This window comes from Lucilia sericata, unplaced genomic scaffold, assembly GCF_015586225.1.
Source record: "Lucilia sericata isolate MDLA Ls3-8-SP2 unplaced genomic scaffold, ASM1558622v1 Contig000502F_arrow, whole genome shotgun sequence".
NCBI lineage: Eukaryota > Metazoa > Arthropoda > Insecta > Diptera > Calliphoridae > Lucilia > Lucilia sericata.
The window spans coordinates 179,335-198,834 of NW_023994516.1; the positions used below are offsets into that span (position 1 = coordinate 179,335).

At 38.9% G+C, this 19,500-nt stretch overlaps 2 protein-coding genes across 3 annotated transcripts in view; one reads left to right on the plus strand and one right to left on the minus strand.

Annotated features, from left to right (window-relative positions):
- LOC119605619 (phosphatidylinositol 4-phosphate 3-kinase C2 domain-containing subunit beta) overlaps positions 1 to 15,931 on the minus strand; it is a 52,837-nt gene extending 36,906 nt beyond the window's left edge. The window contains exons 1-3 of one of the 2 annotated variants that reach the window (XM_037958835.1): positions 15,388 to 15,931; positions 7,586 to 8,859; positions 7,468 to 7,523 (exon numbers count right to left, since the gene is read on the minus strand). In XM_037958835.1, coding sequence (XP_037814763.1) covers positions 7,468 to 7,523; positions 7,586 to 8,811 — 1,282 coding nt within the window. In that variant the 5' untranslated portion in view covers positions 8,812 to 8,859; positions 15,388 to 15,931. Of the gene's footprint in view, positions 1 to 7,467; positions 7,524 to 7,585; positions 8,868 to 15,387 lie in introns of both variants that reach the window. The other variant, XM_037958833.1, reaches the window with a different exon arrangement.
- A 1,754-nt stretch (positions 15,932 to 17,685) lies between these two features.
- On the plus strand, positions 17,686 to 19,003 carry LOC119605621 (vacuolar protein sorting-associated protein 26C). Its single transcript, XM_037958837.1, has 3 exons — positions 17,686 to 17,825; positions 17,884 to 18,655; positions 18,724 to 19,003. Exons 1-3 carry the CDS (start codon positions 17,766 to 17,768, stop codon positions 18,843 to 18,845), a joined length of 954 nt encoding a protein of 317 aa, XP_037814765.1. The 5' UTR covers positions 17,686 to 17,765; the 3' UTR covers positions 18,846 to 19,003.
- Positions 19,004 to 19,500: the final 497 nt, after the last annotated feature.

Below are 19,500 nucleotides of genomic sequence, written 5' to 3' on the forward strand. Positions count from 1 at the left end.
ATTAAAAGCAAACATTTCACGAATAACATGCTACTAAATATTGAACAATAATTTAGAAAAAACAAAGATATCACTGCAAATGGATATAAACTAAGAAAGATGCTAATGTTGAAGCTTAGCCACTAACAATTTAACTAATTGCGTCAAGTTAAATAGATAAGGAATTAACGTGCAATTCATTGGAATGAAATTTTATTCAAAACTAATTTTAATTTTTTTGGAATGTGACATAAAACATAATATTCCATCCCTGACTGCCGCTTCACATTTAGTATTTATAAACACGCAAGATAGATAGATAGATAGATAGATAGATAGATAGATAGATAGATAGATAGATAGATAGTAGATTAGATAGATAGATAGATAGATAGATAGATAGATAGATAGATAGATAGATAGATAGATAGATAGATAGATAGATGATCGTCGATAGATAGCTCGCTCGCTCGCTCGCTAGCTCGATCGCTCGCTCGCTCGCTCGCTCGCTCGCTCGCTCGCTCGCTCGCTCGCTCGCTCGCTCGCTCGCTCGCTCGCTGCTCGCTCGCTCGCTCGCTCGCTCTCTCGCTCGCTCGCTCGCTCGCTCGCTCGCTCTCTCGCTGCTCGCTCGCTCGCTCGCTCGCTCGCTCGCTCGCTCGCTCGCTCGCTCGCTCGCTCGCTCGCTCGCTCGCTCGCTCGCTCGCTCGCTCGCTCGCTCTCGCTCGCTCGCTCCTCGCTCGCTCGCTCGCTCGCTCGCTCGCTCGCTCGCTCGCTCGCTCGCTCGCTCGCTCGCTCGCTCGCTCGCTCGCTCGCTCGCTCGCTCGCTCGCTCGCTCGCTCGCTCGCTCGCTCGCTCGCTCGCTCTCGCTCGCTCGCTCGCTCGCTCGCTCGCTCGCTCGCTCGCTCGCTCGCTCGCTCGCTCGCTCGCTCGCTCGCTCGCTCGCTCGCGCTCGCTCGCTCTCGCTCGCTCGCTCGCTCGCTCGCTCGCTCGCTCGCTCGCTCGCTCGCTCGCTCGCTCGCTCGCTCGCTCGCTCGCTCGCTCGCTCGCTCGCTCGCTCGCTCGCTCGCTCGCTCGCTCGCTCGCTCGCTCTCTCGCTCGCTCGCTCGCTCGCTCGCTCGCTCGCTCCTCGCTCCTGTCTCGCTCGCTCGCTCGCTCTCTCGCTCGCTCGCTCGCTCCTCGCTCTCTCGCTCGCTCTCGCTCGCTCGCTCGCTCGCTCCTCGCTCGCTCGCTCGCTCGCTCGCTCGCTCTCTCGCTCGCTCGCTCGCTCGCTCGCTCGCTCGCTCTCGCTCTCGCTCGCTCGCTCGCTCGCTCCTCGCTCGCTCTCGCTCGCTCGCTCGCTCCTCGCTCGCTCGCTCGCTCGCTGCTCGCTCGCTCGCTCGCTCGCTCGCTCGCTCGCTCTCGCTCGCTCGCTCGCTCGCTCGCTCGCTCGCTCGCTCGCTCGCTCGCTCGCTCGCTCGCTCGCTCGCTCGCTCGCTCGCTCGCTCGCTCGCTCGCTCGCTCGCTCGCTCGCTCGCTCGCTCGCTCTCTCGCTCGCTCGCTCGCTCGCTCGCTCGCTCTCTCGCTCGCTCGCTCGCTCGCTCGCTCGCTCGCTCGCTCGCTCGCTCGCTCGCTCGCTCGCTCGCTCTCTCTCGCTCGCGCTCGCTCGCTCGCTCGCTCGCTCGCTCGCTCGCTTCGCTCGCTCGCTCGCTCGCTTCGCTCGCTCGCTCGCTCCTCGACTCCGCTCGGACTCGCTCGCTCGCTCGATCGCGTCGCTTGCCTCGCTTCGCTCGCTCAGCTCGATCGCTCGACGCTCGCTCGCTCGCTTCGCTCCTGATTCGCTCGCTCGCTCGCTCGCTCGCTCGCTCGCTCGCTCGCTCGCTCGCTCGCTCGCTCGCTCGCTATGTCGCTCGCTCGCTCGCTCGCTGCGCTCGCTCGCTCGCTCGCTCGCTCGCTTCGCTCGCTCGCTCGCTAGCTTCGCTCGCTCGCTCGCTCGCTCGCTCGCCTCGCTCGCTCGCTCGCTCGCTCCGCTCGCCGTCGCTTCGCTCGCTCCGCCTCGCTCGCTCCGCTCCTCGCATTCGCTTCGCTCCGCCTTCGCTCGCTCGACTCGCTCGCTCGCTCGCTCGCTCTGCTCTCCTCGCTCGCTCGCTCGCTCGCTTCGCTCGCTCGCTCGCTAGCTCGCTTCGCTCGCTAGCGCGCTCGCTCGCTCGCTCCTCGCTCGCTCCGCCGCTCGCTCGCTTCGGCTCGCCTCAGCTCGCTCGCTCGCTCGCCTCGCTCGCTCCCCTGCTCGCTAGTCGCTCGCTCGCTCGCTCGCTCGCTCGCTCGCTCGCTCGCTCTCTCGCTCGCTCGCTCGCTCGCTCGCTCGCTCGCTCGCTCGCTCGCTCGCTCGCTCGCTCGCTCGCTCGCTCGCTCGCTCGCTCGCTCGCTCGCGCCTCGCTCGCTCGCTCGCTCTCTCTCGCTCGCTCGCTCGCTCGCTCGCTCGCTCGCTCGCTCGCTCGCTCGCTCGCTCGCTCGCTCGCTCGCTCGCTCGCTCGCTCTCTCGCTCGCTCGCTCGCTCGCTCGCTCGCTCGCTCGCTCGCTCGCTCGCTCGCTCGCTCGCTCGCTCGCTCGCTCGCTCGCTGCTCGCTCGCTCGCTCGCTCGCTGCTCGCTCGCTCGCTCGCTCGCTCGCTCGCTCGCTCGCTCTCGCTCGCTCGCTCTCGCTCGCTCGCTCGCTCGCTCGCTCGCTCGCTCGCTCGCTCGCTCGCTCGCTCGCTCGCTCGCTCGCTCGCTCGTCGCTCGCTCGCTCGTCGCTCGCTCGCTCGCTCGCTCGCTCGCTCGCTCGCTCGCTCGCTCGCTCGCTCGCTCGCTCGCTCGCTCGCTCGCTCGCTCGCTCGCTCGCTCGCTCGCTCCTCGCTCGCTCGCTCGCTCGCTCGCTCGCTCCTCGCTCGCTGCTGCTCGCTCGCTCGCTCGCTCGCTCGCTCGCTCTCCTCGCTCTCTCGCTCGCTCGCTCGCTCGCTCGCTCGCTCGCTCGCTCGCTCGCTCTCGCTCGCTCTCTCGCTCGCTCGCTCGCTCGCTCGCTCTCTCGCTCGCTCGCTCGCTCGCTCGCTCGCTCGCTCGCTGCTCGCTCGCTCGCTCTCCGCTCGCTGATCGCTTCGCTCGCTCGCTCGCTAGATAGTCGATAGATCGCTCGCTCGCTAGCGGAGGACAGACAGACAGTCGCCATTGCTAACTCGATTTCGCTATTAAAGATTCAGAATATATTGTATACATTAGAGGATTGCACAATTATTCCACAAAAATTACAAACTAACTTATTAGAAAATGTTTCATATATATAAACAAACTTCAATAAAAAAATTTCAAAATTTAATTAAAGTAAAATGAATGAAAAAAGTTTCATACCAACGTTGTTTGGTTTAGATAATTTTGAACACAAATGCCTACAGTTTGCTGGCATCGTAATTATGTTATTGATTGAAACAAGCAATTACTTAAAACGCATTTAATTGTATGGCTTCATTCACAATGTGAAAAGGTCAGTAGCATAGTTAATAATAAAGGTCATATCTTGTATATATTCTTTTTTTTAACTTGTACAAAAAAAAAAAAAAAAAAAACTTTAAATTGCATAACTGAAAAATGTTATGCACTCTTGTATTATAACTATGAATAACTTTATTCCTTTCCTCCTAAATTGGTTAAACAACGAACAGCATATCTTCTTAAACTAACTTGTTCCAAACTAAGCAACATGCTCGCTATCATTACAGGACACTATAAGTTTGGGTATCCCAGAAACAAGTCATTTAAAACACCTATAATGACTACTCCAGAAGTTTTTACGATGAGGAAGAAGTGGAATAAATTGGAATAACAGTACCACATTAGGGGATATTCCGGGCGAGGATTTTCTTGAACTGAACTAGAACTGAACTAGATCTGAACTAGAACTGAACTAGAACTGAACTAGAACTGAACTAGAACTGAACTAGAACTGAACTAGAACTGAACTAGAACTGAACTAGAACTGAACTAGAACTGAACTAAAACTGAACTAGAATTGAACTAGAACTGAACTAGAACTGAACTAGAACTGAACTAGAACTGAACTAGAACTGAACTAGAACTGAACTAGAACTGAACTAGAACTGAACTAGAACTGAACTAGAACTGAACTAGAACTGAACTAGAACTGAACTAGAACTGAACTAGAACTGAACTAGAACTGAACTAGAACTGAACTAGAACTGAACTAGAACTGAACTAGAACTGAACTAGAACTGAACTAGAACTGAACTAGAACTGAACTAGAACTGAACTAGAACTGAACTAGAACTGAACTAGAACTGAACTAGAACTGAACTAGAGACTGAACTAGAACTGAACTAGAACTGAAACTAGAACTGAACTAGAACTGAACTAGAACGTGACTAGAACTGAACTATAACTGAACTAGAACTGACTAGAACTGAACTAGAACTGACTAGAAACTGAACTAGAACTGAACTAGAACTGAACTAGAACTGAACTAGAACTGAACTAGAACTGAACTAGAACTGAACTAGAACTGAACTAAGAACTGAACTAGAACTGAACTAGAACTGAACTAGAACTGACTAGAACTGAACTAGAATTGAACTAGAACTGAACTAGAACTGAACTAGAAACTGAACTAGAACTGAAACTAGAACTGAACTATAACTGAACTAAGAACTGAACTAGAACAGAACTAGAACTGAACTAGAACTGAACTAAACTTAACTAGAACTTAACTAGAACTGAACTAGAAACTGTACTAGAACTGAACTAGAACTGAACTAGAACTGAACTAGAACTGAACTAGAACTTGAACTAGAACTGAACTAGAACCTGAACTAGAACTGAACAGAACTGAACTAGAACTGAACTAGAACTGAACTAGAACGGACTAGAACTGAACTAGAACTGAACTAGAACTGAACTAGAACTGAACTAGAACTGAACTAGAACTGAACTAGAACTGAACTAGAACTGAACTAGAACTTAACTAGAACTTAACTAGAACTGAACTAGAACTGTACTAGAACTGAACTAGAACTGAACTAGAACTGAACTAGAACTGAACTAGAACTGAACTAGAACTGAACTAGAACTGAACTAGAACTGAACTAGAACTGGAACTGAACTAGAACTGAACTAGAACTGAACTAGAACTGAACTAGAACTGAACTAGAACTGAACTAGAACTGAACTAGAACTGAACTAGAACTGAACTAGAACTGAACTAGAACTGAACTAGAACTGAACTAGAACTGAACTAGAACTGAACTAGAACTGAACTAGAACTGAACTAGAACTGAACTAGAACAGAACTAGAACTGAACTAGAACTGAACTAGAACTTAACTAGAACTTAACTAGAACTGAACTAGAACTGTACTAGAACTGAACTAGAACTGAACTAGAACTGAACTAGAACTGAACTAGAACTGAACTAGAACTGAACTAGAACTGAACTAGAACTGAACTAGAACTGAACTAGAACTGAACTAAAACTGAACTAGAACTGAACTAGAACTGAACTAGAACTGAACTAGAACTGAACTAGAACTGAACTAGAACTGAACTAGAACTGAACTAGAACTGAACTAGAACTGAACTAGAACTGAACTAGAAACTGAACTAGAACTGAACTAGAACTGAACTAGAACTGAACTAGAACTGAACTAGAACTGAACTAGAACTGAACTAGAACTGAACTAGAACTGACTAGAACTTAACTAGAACTGAACTAGAACTGAACTAGAACTGAACTAGAACTGAACTAGAACTGAACTAGAACTGAACTAGAACTGAACTAGAACTGAACTAGAACTGAACTAGAACTGAACAGAACTGAACTAGAACTGAACTAGAACTGAACAAACTGAACTAGAACTGAACTAGAACTGAACTAGAACTGAACTAGAACTGAACTAGAACTGAACTAGAACTGAACTAGAACTGAACTAGAACTGAACTAGAACTGAAAGAACTGAACTAGAAACTGAACTAGAACTGAACTAGAACTGAACTAGAACTGAACTAGAACTGAACTGAACTGAACTGAACTAGAACTGAACTAGAACTGAACTAGAAATGAACTAGAACTGAACTAGAACTGAACTAGAACTGGACTAGAACTGAACTAGAACTGAACTAGAAGGGAACTAGAACTGAACTAGAACTGAACTAGAACTGAACTAGAACTGAACTAGAACTGAACTAGAACTGAACTAGAACTGAACTAGAACTGAACTAGAACTGAACTAGAACTGAACTAGAACTGAACTAGAACTGAACTAGAACTGAACTAGAACTGAACTAGAACTGAACTAGAACTGAACTAGAACTGAACTAGAACTGAACTAGAACTGAACTAGAACTGAACTAGAACTGAACGAACTGAACTAGAACTGAACTAGAACTGAACTAGAACTGAACTACAACTGAGCTAGAACTGAACTGAAAAGCTGAACTAGAATGAACTAGAACTGGAAACTAGAATGAACAGAACTGAAACTAGAACTGAACTAGGAAACTGAACTAGAACTGAACTAAGACTTGAACTAGAACTGACACTAGAAACTGACTAGAACTGAACTAGAACTGAACTAGAACTGAAACTAGAACTGAATCTAGAACTGAACTAGAACTGAATAGAAACTGAACTAGAACTGAACTAGAACTGAACCTAGAACTGAAACTAGAACTGAACTAGAAACTGAACTAGAACGGAACTAGAACTGAACTAGAACTGACTAGAACTGAACTCTAGACGTGGACTAGAAACTGACTAGAACTGAACTAGAACTGAACTAGAACTGAAACTAGAACTGAACTAGAACTGAACTAGCAACTGAAACTAGAACTGAACTAGAACTGAACTACTAGAACTGAACTAGACGGAACTAGAAACTGAACTAGAACTGAACTGACTAGAACTGAACTAGAACTGAACTAGAACTAACTGAACTGAACTAGATCTGACTAGAACTGAACTAGAACTGAACTAGAACTGAACTAGAACTGAACTAGAACTGAACTAGAACTGAACTAGAACTGAACTAGAATTGAACTAGAAACTGAAGTAGAACTGATCTAGAACTGAACTAGAAACTGAACAAGAACTGAATTAGAACTAAACTAGAACTGAACTAGAATGAACTAGAATTGAACTAGAACTGAACTAGAATTGAATTAGAACTGAACAGATTCGAAACTTTTTATATCACAGATTATAATTTACTGCAACTAAAAGATATAGCAAACTCTAAGTATGTAAATATGTTTGAAAAAATGACACGCATTATAAAAAGCAATGAGATTTGAAAACGCTTAATGATTTCGTTTAAATATGGCAATAAACATGAAAAATACAAACACATAATGCAGAAAAACTAATAAATCTAAACGATAATTAAGCAAACAAAGATTTAAATACAAAAAAAAAAAAATAGAAACAAAAAAGAAACTGCAAAATAAAATTGAGAAAAAAAAAGAATTCAAACTTACCATCATTATCTTCATTAAGTAAAGGATCGAAGGCTTCTAAAACACTAACACGGGAACTAAAATGAAAAGAAAATTATATAGATAATTACATTTTTATTATTATTGTTACTTGACTTACTCATCCTCATGCGATAAATCAATTAAATCCGAACCAGTAGCTTTGGGTTTACGAGCTGGAGGCGTTTGACGTCGAAACACATTTTGGCCGTTACTTTGCGATGAAGAAGTGGAAGATATGTTGGAGAGTTTGGAATGTGTATGATTAAAACTATTGCTGCTTGAGGGTAAATCAGATGCATTAAGCGATTGATTAGAATGATTGTTTAGGTTGTGAACACCAGATGCCAAGGAGGAAGTGGAAACTGAGGAGGAGTTTAAAGAGGCGGCAGAGGCCATATTAGTGGGATAATAATGTTGTTGAGTGGCCTGTGGTAGCACATTGTATTGGAAACCATAGGGATTTGGATATTGAACAGGGGCTGTATAAGGCACACCTGCTGCTCCTGCTAACATAACGGGAGGTGTTTGAGGATAGTAGGGGCCGGCGGCCGCTTGTAGCGGAGGCATAAAACCCATTGGACGGGCGCCAGCATAAACAGGAGCCGTATAAGGTGGTTGTGACATACTGTACAGTTTTTGCAGTTCATTATGGGTGAGTGGCACTTTTTGTTGCTGCGGCGGCGGTGTAAATGGAACTAACTGCATGCCTGCAGCTCCAGCTGCTGTTGTCACACCATACTGAGCCGGTGGCTGTATAGCAGCAGCACTTCCGGCATACAAAGCTGCGGCTGGTGTAGAGGTTGCTGGCGCATGATAACCCGGATATAGGGGAGCTGCTGCAGTAGGACCCAAAGGCACTAAGGCTGTTTGTGGATTTGTGGCTTGTAGCTTTTGTAAATCCTCTATCAATTGTTCAAACGAAGAATTCTCCGGTTTCTTAGCAGTAGGACTAGCAAAATTGATTAAATCATTTTCTGCTGTAGCCGCAGAAGCGGGAGGAGTTTTCGAACGTTCTACATCCGTTAGCAGGGTAGTTGGTGGTACATTATGTGTTATTTCCGAATGACGTCTTTGTGGCTGACTCGATTGTGGCGGTGGTAATGTTACACCATATTGTGAGGAAACTGAGGTTTCGGCCGAATCTCTACGTGCAAAATGCTGGCGTCTAATTTGAGCATAGTTTCGATTTTTGGCCTCCTGTTGCACAGATTGCGTATAGGCTGTGCCATATTTTTGGCAACGCTTAAATTCTTCTAGGGCCTGTTGCTCTAAACTTAAGGCGGTTGCTTTAGCCAAATCTTCTTGAAATTGTTTTTCATAATCAATTTCGGCTTGATTAGACATGTTTTGTTAAAGCTAACCAGCAATATTAAGGTCCCAATGGTGGCAAAACTAAGTTTCTATGAGAAAAGAAAGAGAAAAATATAAAAAAAAATTTAATTGAGAAAACTAGAATTAGTTACTACTTATTGTTGTTTAGTTTGTTTTACAAATGCTTATTTTTAATTAAACTTTTTCATTTTTCTATTCCCTTTCTTAGCCTTTATCTGCAGTGCGATTTATAGAGGTACCTTAATCAACTTTTCTGTGGGCTATTGTGTGTTGTTGTTTGATATAATATCGATAATAAAATGAAATTTTTATCTTTGTTTCTTTGTGTTAAATGATAATGAAATTGTTATTGTTTGTGTTTATTGTGTTTAAAAATGCATTGATTACACAAATGAAATTGTAGACAAAAAGAAATTCTTTATTCAGTTAATTCTTAAAATTTTAGCAGAACATATTTGTCGACTAGAACTGAAGTAGAACTAAACTAGAACTGAACTAGAACTGAACTAGAACTGAACTAGAACTGAACTAGAACTGAACTAGAACTGAACTAGAACTGAACTAGAACTGAACTAGAACTGAACTAGAACTGAACTAGAACTGAACTAGAACTGAACTAGAACTGAACTAGAACTGAACTAGAACTGAACTAGAACTGAACTAGAACTGAACTAGAACTGAACTAGAACTGAACTAGAACTGAACTAGAACTGAACTAGAACTGAACTAGAACTGAACTAGAACTGAACTAGAACTGAACTAGAACTGAACTAGAACTGAACTAGAACTGAACTAGAACTGAACTAGAACTGAACTAGAACTGAACTAGAACTGAACTAGAACTAACTAGAACTGAACTAGAACTGAACTAGAACTGAACTAGAACTGAACTAGAACTGAACTAGAACTGAACTAGAACTGAACTAGAACTGAACTAGAACTGAACTAGAACTGAACTAGAACTGAACTAGAACTGAACTAGAACTGAACTAGAACTGAACTAGAACTGAACTAGAACTGAAGAACTAGAACTGAACTTGAACTGAACTTGAACTGAACTAGAACTGAACTAGAACTGAACTAGAACTGAACTAGAACTGAACTAGAACTGAACTAGAACTGAACTAGAACTGAACTAGAACTGAACTAGAACTGAACTAGAACTGAACTAGAACTGAACTAGAACTGACTAGAACTGAACTAGAACTGAACTAGAACTGAACTAGAACTGAACTAGAACTGAACTAGAACTGAACTAGAACTGAACTAGAACTGAACTAGAACTGAACTAGAACTGAACTAGAACTGAACTAGAACTGAACTAGAACTGAACTAGAACTGAACTAGAACTGAATTAGAACTGAACTAGAACTAGAACTGAACTAGAACTAGAACTAGAACTGAACTAGAACTGAACTAGAACTGAACTAGAACTGAACTAGAACTGAACTAGAACTGAACTAGAACTGAACTAGAACTGAACTAGAACTGAACTAGAACTGATCTAGAACTGAACTAGAACTGAACTAGAACTGAACTAGAACTGAACTAGAACTGAACTAGAACTGAACTAGAACTGAACTAGAACTGAACTAGAACTGAACTAGAACTGAACTAGAACTGAACTGAAATTAGAACTGGAACTAGAAACTGAACTATAACTGACTAGAACTGAAACTAGAGACTGAACTAGGAAGACTAGAAACTAGAACTGAACTAGAACTGAATGAACTAGAACCTAGAAACTAGAACTGACTAGAACTAAGAACTGAACTAGAACTGAAGAACTGAACTAGAACTGAACTAGAACTGAAACTAGAAACTGAACTAGAACTGAACTAGAACTGACTAGAACTGAACTAGAACTGAACTAGAACTGAACTAGAACTGAACTAGAACTGAACTAGAACTGAACTAGAACTGAACTAGAACTGAACTAGAACTGAACTAGAACTGAACTAGAACTGAACTAGAACTGAACTAGAACTGAACTAGAACTGAACTAGAACTGAAACTAAACTGAACTAAAACTGAACTAGAACTGAACTAGAACTGAACTAGAACTGAACTAGAACTGAACTAGAACTGAACTAGAACTGAACTAGAACTGAACTAGAACTGAACTAGAACTGAACTAGAACTGAACTAGAACTGAACTAGAACTGAACTAGAACTGAACTAGAACTGAACTAGAACTGAACTAGAACTGAACTAGAACTGAACTAGAACTGAACTAGAACTGAACTAGAACTGAACTAGAACTGAACGAGAACTGAACTAGAACTGAACTAGAACTGAAACTAGAACTGAACTAGAACTGACCTAGAACTGAACTAGAACTGAACTAGAACTGAACTAGAACTGAAACTAGAACTGAACTAGACTGAACTAGGAACTGAAACTAGAACTGAACTAGAACTGAACTAGAACTGAACTAGAACTGAACTAGAAACTGAACTAGAACTGAACTAGAACTGAACTAGAACTGACTAGAACTGAAACTAGAACTGAACTAGCACTGAACTAGAACTGAACTAGAACTGAACTAGAACTGAAACTAGAACTGAACTAGAACTGAACTAGAACTGAACTAGAACTGACTAGAACTGAACTAGAACTGAACTAGAACTGAACTAGAACTGAACTAGAACTGAACTAGAACTGAACTAGAACTGAACTAGAACTGAACTAGACTGAACTAGACTGAACTAGAACTGAACTAGAACTGAACTAGAACTAAACTAGAACTGAACTAGAACTGAACTAGTAGAACTGATCTAGGAGAAAAACTACCCTAATGAAATTATAATTTTTTATATACATTTCTCCAAGCTTAAGAGATGATATAGCATAGTTGAACTGTTTCATATCAACCTAATACTGATTTTGAAGTACATGTTATTATTGCAATATAAGGTAAAAATCAAAGACAAAAAATACCTTCATCATTCATTATTGTTTTGCAACTCAAATCCAGTTTGATTGCCTCTTTCTTCTTAAAGAAACTCGAAAAAATATAAACTTAATATGTATAAAAACTTAACATTTTTGACAAATATGGTTACAAACACGAGATGTTATTTAGAGCTCAAAAAACGCACCCACATGCAATATTTTATGGTTACCATTCATTTTATTTTAGTTTCTTTCTTTTTTTTTTTTTTTTTTTTGTTTAAAATTTCAGCAGAGTTGTACCACAAAGAGTACAATGACACAGAAATTATTGAAGCCAAGCTTTAGTTAAAACTAGTTACTTAAAGATTTCATACAAAACAAAAGTAATTTAAATACTGAATTGGACAAAAGTTTAATATTGAGATGTTTTAAGTGATTTTTTAGACAAAAATATAAAACTTTTAAGTGTATACAAACAATTTTTACACTTTTTACTATTCTATTTCATTAAATTATCCAAGTTCTTTCCATCTCCTACGCTTATGTATCAATAAACAAAGGCCAAGCTATTAGAATTACTAATTGCTTACATATTTAATTGGCGGTCACAGTTAATAGAAAGCAAACATTAAAGTATGACTTTTTTTGATTTTTTCTTTCCAGGGCATACATATGTATGTATAGTTTTTAAAAGAAAACGGAAAACAATGAATATTTTTCTCGGCTTTTTATCGCCAGCCAACCAACCGATCAAAACAACCCACTAGCATTAAAGCCTCATTAAGCATAGATAAAATAAACAAGTGTTCACTACACATGACATAAAGTAGTCACTCAAACTCGTTAGATTATTGTAATCAACAAGAAGAAAACAGAAACAGTAATAACTACAAAATAATGATAAAAAAGTAAAATAAATAATACGTAAGAAAGAGAGTATAGTAAGTTATGGCCGACCTAATGATAACCAAACCCTTAAGAAATATTGTATGAACTGAACTAAATCTAAACAAGAACTCAACTAAAACCGAACTAGAACTGAACTGGTATTGAACTAGAACTGAAATAGAACAGAACTTGAACTACAACTGAACTGGAACTGAACTAGAACTGAACTAGAACTGAACTAGATGACTAGAACTAGAACTAGAACTGAACTAGAACTGAACTAGAACTGAACTAGAACTGAACTAGATCTGAACTAGAACTGAACTAGAACTGAACTAGAACTAGAACTGATCTAGAACTGAACTAGAACTGAACTAGAACTGAACTAGAACTGAACTAGAACTGAACTAGAACTGAACTAGAACTGAACTAGAACTGAACTAGAACTGAACTAGAACTGAACTAGAACTGAACTAGAACTGAACTAGAACTGAACTAGAACTGAACTAGAACTGAACTAGAACTGAACTAGAACTGAACTAGAACTGAACTAGAACTGAACTAGAACTGAACTAGAACTGAACTAGAACTGAACTAGAACTGAACTAGAACTGAACTAGAACTGAACTAGAACTGAACTAGAACTGAACTAGAACTGAACTAGAACTGAACTAGAACTGAACTAGAACTGAACTGAACTAGAACTGAACTAGAACTGAACTAGAACTGAACTAGAACTGAACTAGAACTGAACTAGAACTGAACTAGAACTGAACTAGAACTGAACTAGAACTGAACTAGAACTAGAACTGAACTAGAACTGAACTGAACTAGAACTGAACTAGAACTGAAGTAGGACTGAAGTAGGACTGAACTAGAACTGATCTAGAACTGAACTAGAATTGAACTAGAACTGAACTAGAACTGAAATAGAACTGAACTAGAACTGAACTAGAACTGAATTAGAACTGAACTAGAACTGAACTAGAACTGAACTAGAACTGAACGAGAACTGAACTAGAACTGAACTAGAACTGAACTAGAACTGAACTAGAACTGAACTAGAACGGAACTAGAACTGAACTAGAACTGAACTAGAACTGAACTAGAACTGAACTAGAACTGAACTAGAACTGAACTAGAACTGAACTAGAACTGAACTAGAACTGAACTAGAACTGAACTAGAACTGAACTAGAACTGAACTAGAACTGAACTAGAACTGAACTAGAACTGAACTAGAACTGAACTAGAACTGAACTAGAACTGAACAAGAACTGAACTAGAACTGAACTAGAACTGAACTAGAACTGAACTAGAACTGAACTAGAACTGAACTAGAACTGAACTAGAACTGAACTAGAACTGAACTAGAACTGAACTAGAACTGAACTAGAACTGAACTAGAACTGAACTAGAACTGAACTAGAACTGAACTAGAACTGAACTAGAACTGAACTAGAACTGAACTAGAACTGAACTAGAACTGAACTAGAACTGAACTAGAACTGAACTAGAACTGAACTAGAACTGAACTAGAACTGAACTAGAACTGAACTAGAACTGAACTAGAACTGAACTAGAACTGAACTAGAACTGAACTAGAACTGAACAAGAACTGAACTAGAACTGAACTAGAACTGAACTAGAACTGAACTAGAACTGAACTAGAACTGAACTAGAACTGAACTAGAACTGAACTAGAACTGAACTAGAACTGAACTAGAACTGAACTAGAACTGAACTAGAACTGAACTAGAACTGAACTAGAACTGAACTAGAACTGAACTAGAACTGAACTAGAACTGAGCAAGAACTGAACTAGAACTGAACTAGAATCGAACTAGAACTGAGCGAGACCTGAAATAGATATTATTTTTTGAATGACGTTTGGAATGGTGCAGTTTGTGTTTGCATTTGCGGCTGATATAGCAAATAGGTTTAGATCCACTATCCATTTTCTGGATAATAAATTCATGAATCGTGGGATATATTTAGTAAAATTTTATTAACAAATTCCAGCTACAACTTTATAACATAATACAGTCTTGACTTATCGAATCGCCGTAAGGGATAGGGAGATCAGACTACCAGACATACATATATATCATAGTCGTAACCCTATAGAATGTTTCAAACATTCGCACAAAATCCAATATACCCACCCAACTATAGTGGAATGCAAACAAGAAAAAATCTAACGATAAAAAATGCAAAATAAAAAGATAAACACACAGACGGTAAGAAAGAAGAAACAAAAGAAAGCATAAGTAGCATTAAAAATTAAAAACAAAATAGAAATGCCGACGAAAACACAAAGGCCGGGCCGGCTAAAGCGTAAAGTTCAATGAGTGACACTTAGATAAGACAATGACAAACGAAAAGGGGGGTTTGGGAGATATTAATGGCACACAAGCATATGGAATAGTTTTTCAAACTAAAATTGTTAACTGTAGTTAGCAATAACAACAAATTAAATAAAAAGACAATAATAGCAATAAAAAATTAAATAAGGAACAAAATAAAAGAAACATTGAAAACCTCAATGAAGAGGGGGTCTAATGACGTCGTAATGCCTCCACAGAAAACACTTGCAAAAACACACACACACCGGCCCTGAACGGAACTAGGCTTCTTTATAAGGAAAATAATAGAATATGAACAAAAGCAAAGATATTGCGTCAATGTTTTGATAAAAATCATTAAACAATTACAACAACTATTCATATACTAATATTTCAAAATTTTAATTATACAACTTAAATAGATAGTAGTTGCTAACAATTAGTTTATCATAATAACTTACTTAACACTTGAGTTATTTCCAAATTATAACTGTTGTAATTTAATCCAAATCCTACTTTTTAATAATGCAGATAATTTTCTTTTAATATTTTTATTTTCTTTTTCGTTTTAACTTGTATTTCTGGCAGACAAACAAAAAAATTTCACTCAACTCTTTTTGTTATTGTAAAAAATTATTCTTTTGTTTTCTTTTTTTACTTATGCCTTTTCTTTATTTGTTTGTTGTTGTTAAAAAACACAAACATACACATTCACTTGCAAACAACAAATACGTGTACTGACGTGACTCCACCAAATTTGTAACACCCAAAAAAAGAAAAACAAAGTTATCTTTCTTGAAACTTCTTTTTGTGTAAATTTTCGTTTTTTTATACAATTCACAATATTAGCTTATTTTTTCTTCTTTTAATTTCAATTATTTTTCTATTTGTTTAATCATTTTATTTTTTCTTAATATTATTAGTTTAATTAAAACTAAAGTAAAATATTTTAACAATTTCCCCGTCCAGTTCTTTTTGTTGGAATGAATAACAGAGCCCTGCAACGACAAACACTAACGGCGGCGGCGACTGACACTAAATATGTCGGCGGCGGCTTAAAATCGACTGTAAGCCGGCTAAGTTTTCAACTACGTTAAGTTTTTAAATTTTCAACGATTTTAAATAAAAACGGAATCCGAGAGATCAGAAAGTGGGATTTTGGAAGCAAATATATTGTTTATAACAACAAAACAGAGCAAGTTCAAAAGTTGTGTGAGAAATTATGCAGGGATGAATAACAAATTCTTAAAAACTCAAAAAGTACCAGTCGAAGTACGATAAAGTTCCCCTTTTATAGAGTCTCATTTACTCCAGGCTCTAAGTGCTTAATTTCATGTTTCGAGTTTCAAATTTTGTAGCAAGCTCAAAAAGTACCAGTCAAAGAACGAAAAAGTACCAAAAAGTGCCATTGTATAGATTCTCATTTACTCCGGGCTCTACGTGCATAATTTCATGTTTATATGTTCAATTTAATAGAAAACTCAAAAAGTACCAGTCAAAGAACGAAAAAGTACCAAAAAGTGCCATTTTATAGATTCTCATTTACTCCTGGCTCTACGTGCTTAATTTCACGTTTCTAGGTTCATTATTATACAAAAACTTAAAATGTAACTTTTGAAGAACCAAAAAGTAACCTTTTACAGGTTCTCACTTAATCGGGGTTCTACACGCTTTCATGTTTCTAGGTTTAATATTATAGAAAATTCAAAAAGTTCCTTTTGAAGAACGAAAAAGTACCAAAAAGTCCACTTTTATAGATTCTCAAGTGCTTAATTATATGTTTCTAAGTTCTAAGTCAAAAAAGTACCCGTCGAAATACGATAAAGTACCAATAAGTCCCATTTTATAGATTCTCATTTACTCCGGACTCTACTTGCTTAATTTCATGTTTCTAGGTTAAATTTTATAGAAAACTCAAAAAGTACCAGTCAAAGAACGAAAAAGTTCCGAAAAGTCCCTTAATTATTAATTTTATGTTTCGATTTCAATATCATAGAAAACTCAAAAAGTACCAGTTGGAGAATGAAAAAGTACCAAAAAATATCACTTGGTACCGGTGTTCCAAATAACACCCCATTAGCATATTTAGTGTTTCTTGAATAAAATCAAATTTCCCGTTTTTACCCCTTTTGGTACTTTTTTCCTCCCCATTAACGAAATAAAAATTCTGTTCCAAAAAGTTCAACATCGTATTGGGAGCCCGTTATTATGTATTCATATGTATAAGTTAAACAAAAACAATGTTTTATAAAAAAGTACCAAAAATAGTTACAATTTTCACCCCTTAAACGTCCGAATATCCAAAAAGTACTAAATTCATATTTTTATTTGTTCGTCAAGTTATGAAGGATTCAATAATACTTTTTTAATGTTCTCTGGTTTAAAAGATACATGGGGTGCAAAAGAAGTACCAAATTACAGTTTTTACCCGTTTATTCCCCAAAGGGGCCGTATTTGAAAAAATTACCGGGCACCTGTCCGCTTTTTTTAAATGAACGACGATAAGCTTTAACTGTTTTTGTAACTTTTCTAGTTTAGGAGATTTGAGGTTACCGAATTTACCTTTTTACCCTTTTTTAACCCCCAAAAAATTCGAATTTCCAAAAATTCTTTCTAAATATTCTTTGGTAATATGTTGTATTCTGTTTGTAAAGTACGGCCGAATATTTGCATTTAATATTATAAATTTGGTATTACATTTTACGTTATTTTCTTTTCAAACTTGGCAGCACTAACAGCTGTTGTTTGTTTTTATTATTTTTCTTCCTCTTTCAACAACAATACAGTTTGTGAATGTTTTCCTATTAGAAAATTTTATATTTTTGCAATTATCTGTAAAATGGCTTCAATAAACTTTGAAATTAAATTGAAACGAGAAAATAAAATATATTATGAAGGTGTAAGTATTAAAAATGTATCCATAATTAAGAAACCAAATAAAATATATTATATTTAAGGAACTTTTAACCGGTTGTGTACAATTCACTTGTCCCTCGGAGGCCAAACATGATGGTATCATTTTAACGCTAGAGGGTGTGGTAAATCTCCAATTAAGCAATAGCAAATCTGTGGGCTTACTAGATGCCTTCTATAATTCCGTTAAACCTATCACTCTCTTCAATTCGGTCTATGAGTTATCGGCTCCTGGTAAACTCTCTTCCGGTGTCTCAGAATTCCATTTTGAATTTCCTTTACAGTGTAAAAAAGAACCACGTATATTATATGAAACCTATCATGGCGTTTTTATTAGCATCAACTATCAACTTAAATGTGATGTGAAGCGTAGTTTTTTGGCCAAGTCTTTGCAAAAAACCCAACAGTTTTGCATACAATATAAACCACCAGCAGAGGACAGTGTTAAATTACCTTCGAAAGAGGTCAATTTCAGTATTAGTCCCGAAAGCTTACAGAAAAATACCAAGGAACGTATAACTATGCCTAGATTTTTAATTACGGGCAAATTGGAACGCACAGAATTTTGTATAACACAGCCTTTGAAGGGTCAACTGACAATACAACACACGGAGGCTGCCATTAAATCGATTGAATTACAATTGGTGCGTGTTGAAACCTGTGGTTGTAATGAAGGTTATTCCAAAGATGCTACCGAAATACAAACTATACAAATAGCTGATGGCAATATTTGTCCAAAATTGGAAATACCTATTTATATGATTTTACCAAGGCTCTTTACATGTCCCACTTTGATAACAAAGAATTTTAAAATTGGTTGGTATAAAATTGTTTAAAATTTATTCTGATTATGACCATTTAAATATGTTTTGCTTTTCTTTCAGAATTTGAATTGAATTTGGTAATTGTCTTCAAAGATGACTATATTATTAGTGAAAACTTTCCCATAGTTTTGAAACGTTTGCATGCACCTCCTGGTGTCAAGGTCTTAAATCGTGGAGCATAAATTTAAGCTATTTATTTTTAATATACTACTTCTATTGATAAGAATTAAGATAATAGATAATATTAATAACCAAATACTAAAAATAATGATTGTAATTTACCATGGGTATATAATGGACATACATATTTAATTAAATAAATTTATTATTTAGTCAAAAACAAAACCATGATATTTAAAATTAACTCCTGAATAGCATACACTAGCAGAAATATTTTCTTTTTTCTAATACCCTTTTCTCTATCACCACACTTGTTAAGGCAATAGGTAGCAGTGCTGAGTATCTGAATAGCCAGTTAGTGTTTGAAAAAAAACTAATCGTTAGAGGATCCTCTCAGATGCCAGGACAGGACTAGATTGTTAATGGGGGTTGTCATAGAATCCAATAATTGTCGGAATTGGATTTGAAAGCTTCAAAAAACATGATCAAAAGATTTAATAAAATATAATATTATCAGATTTATGTTCGATCTAGAAAGCAAATCATAATCGAGCAAAAAACCGAAAATATAAGTCTTAGACATGAAACCAACGTATTTTTTTTTTGGTAGTTTTTAAAACCAATTCCGACAATGATGGGACTATATGACAACCCTAAATATTATCCTAATTCATGTAAGTCCTCCCTGCAAGAATCGTTGATATACAACATCAAACA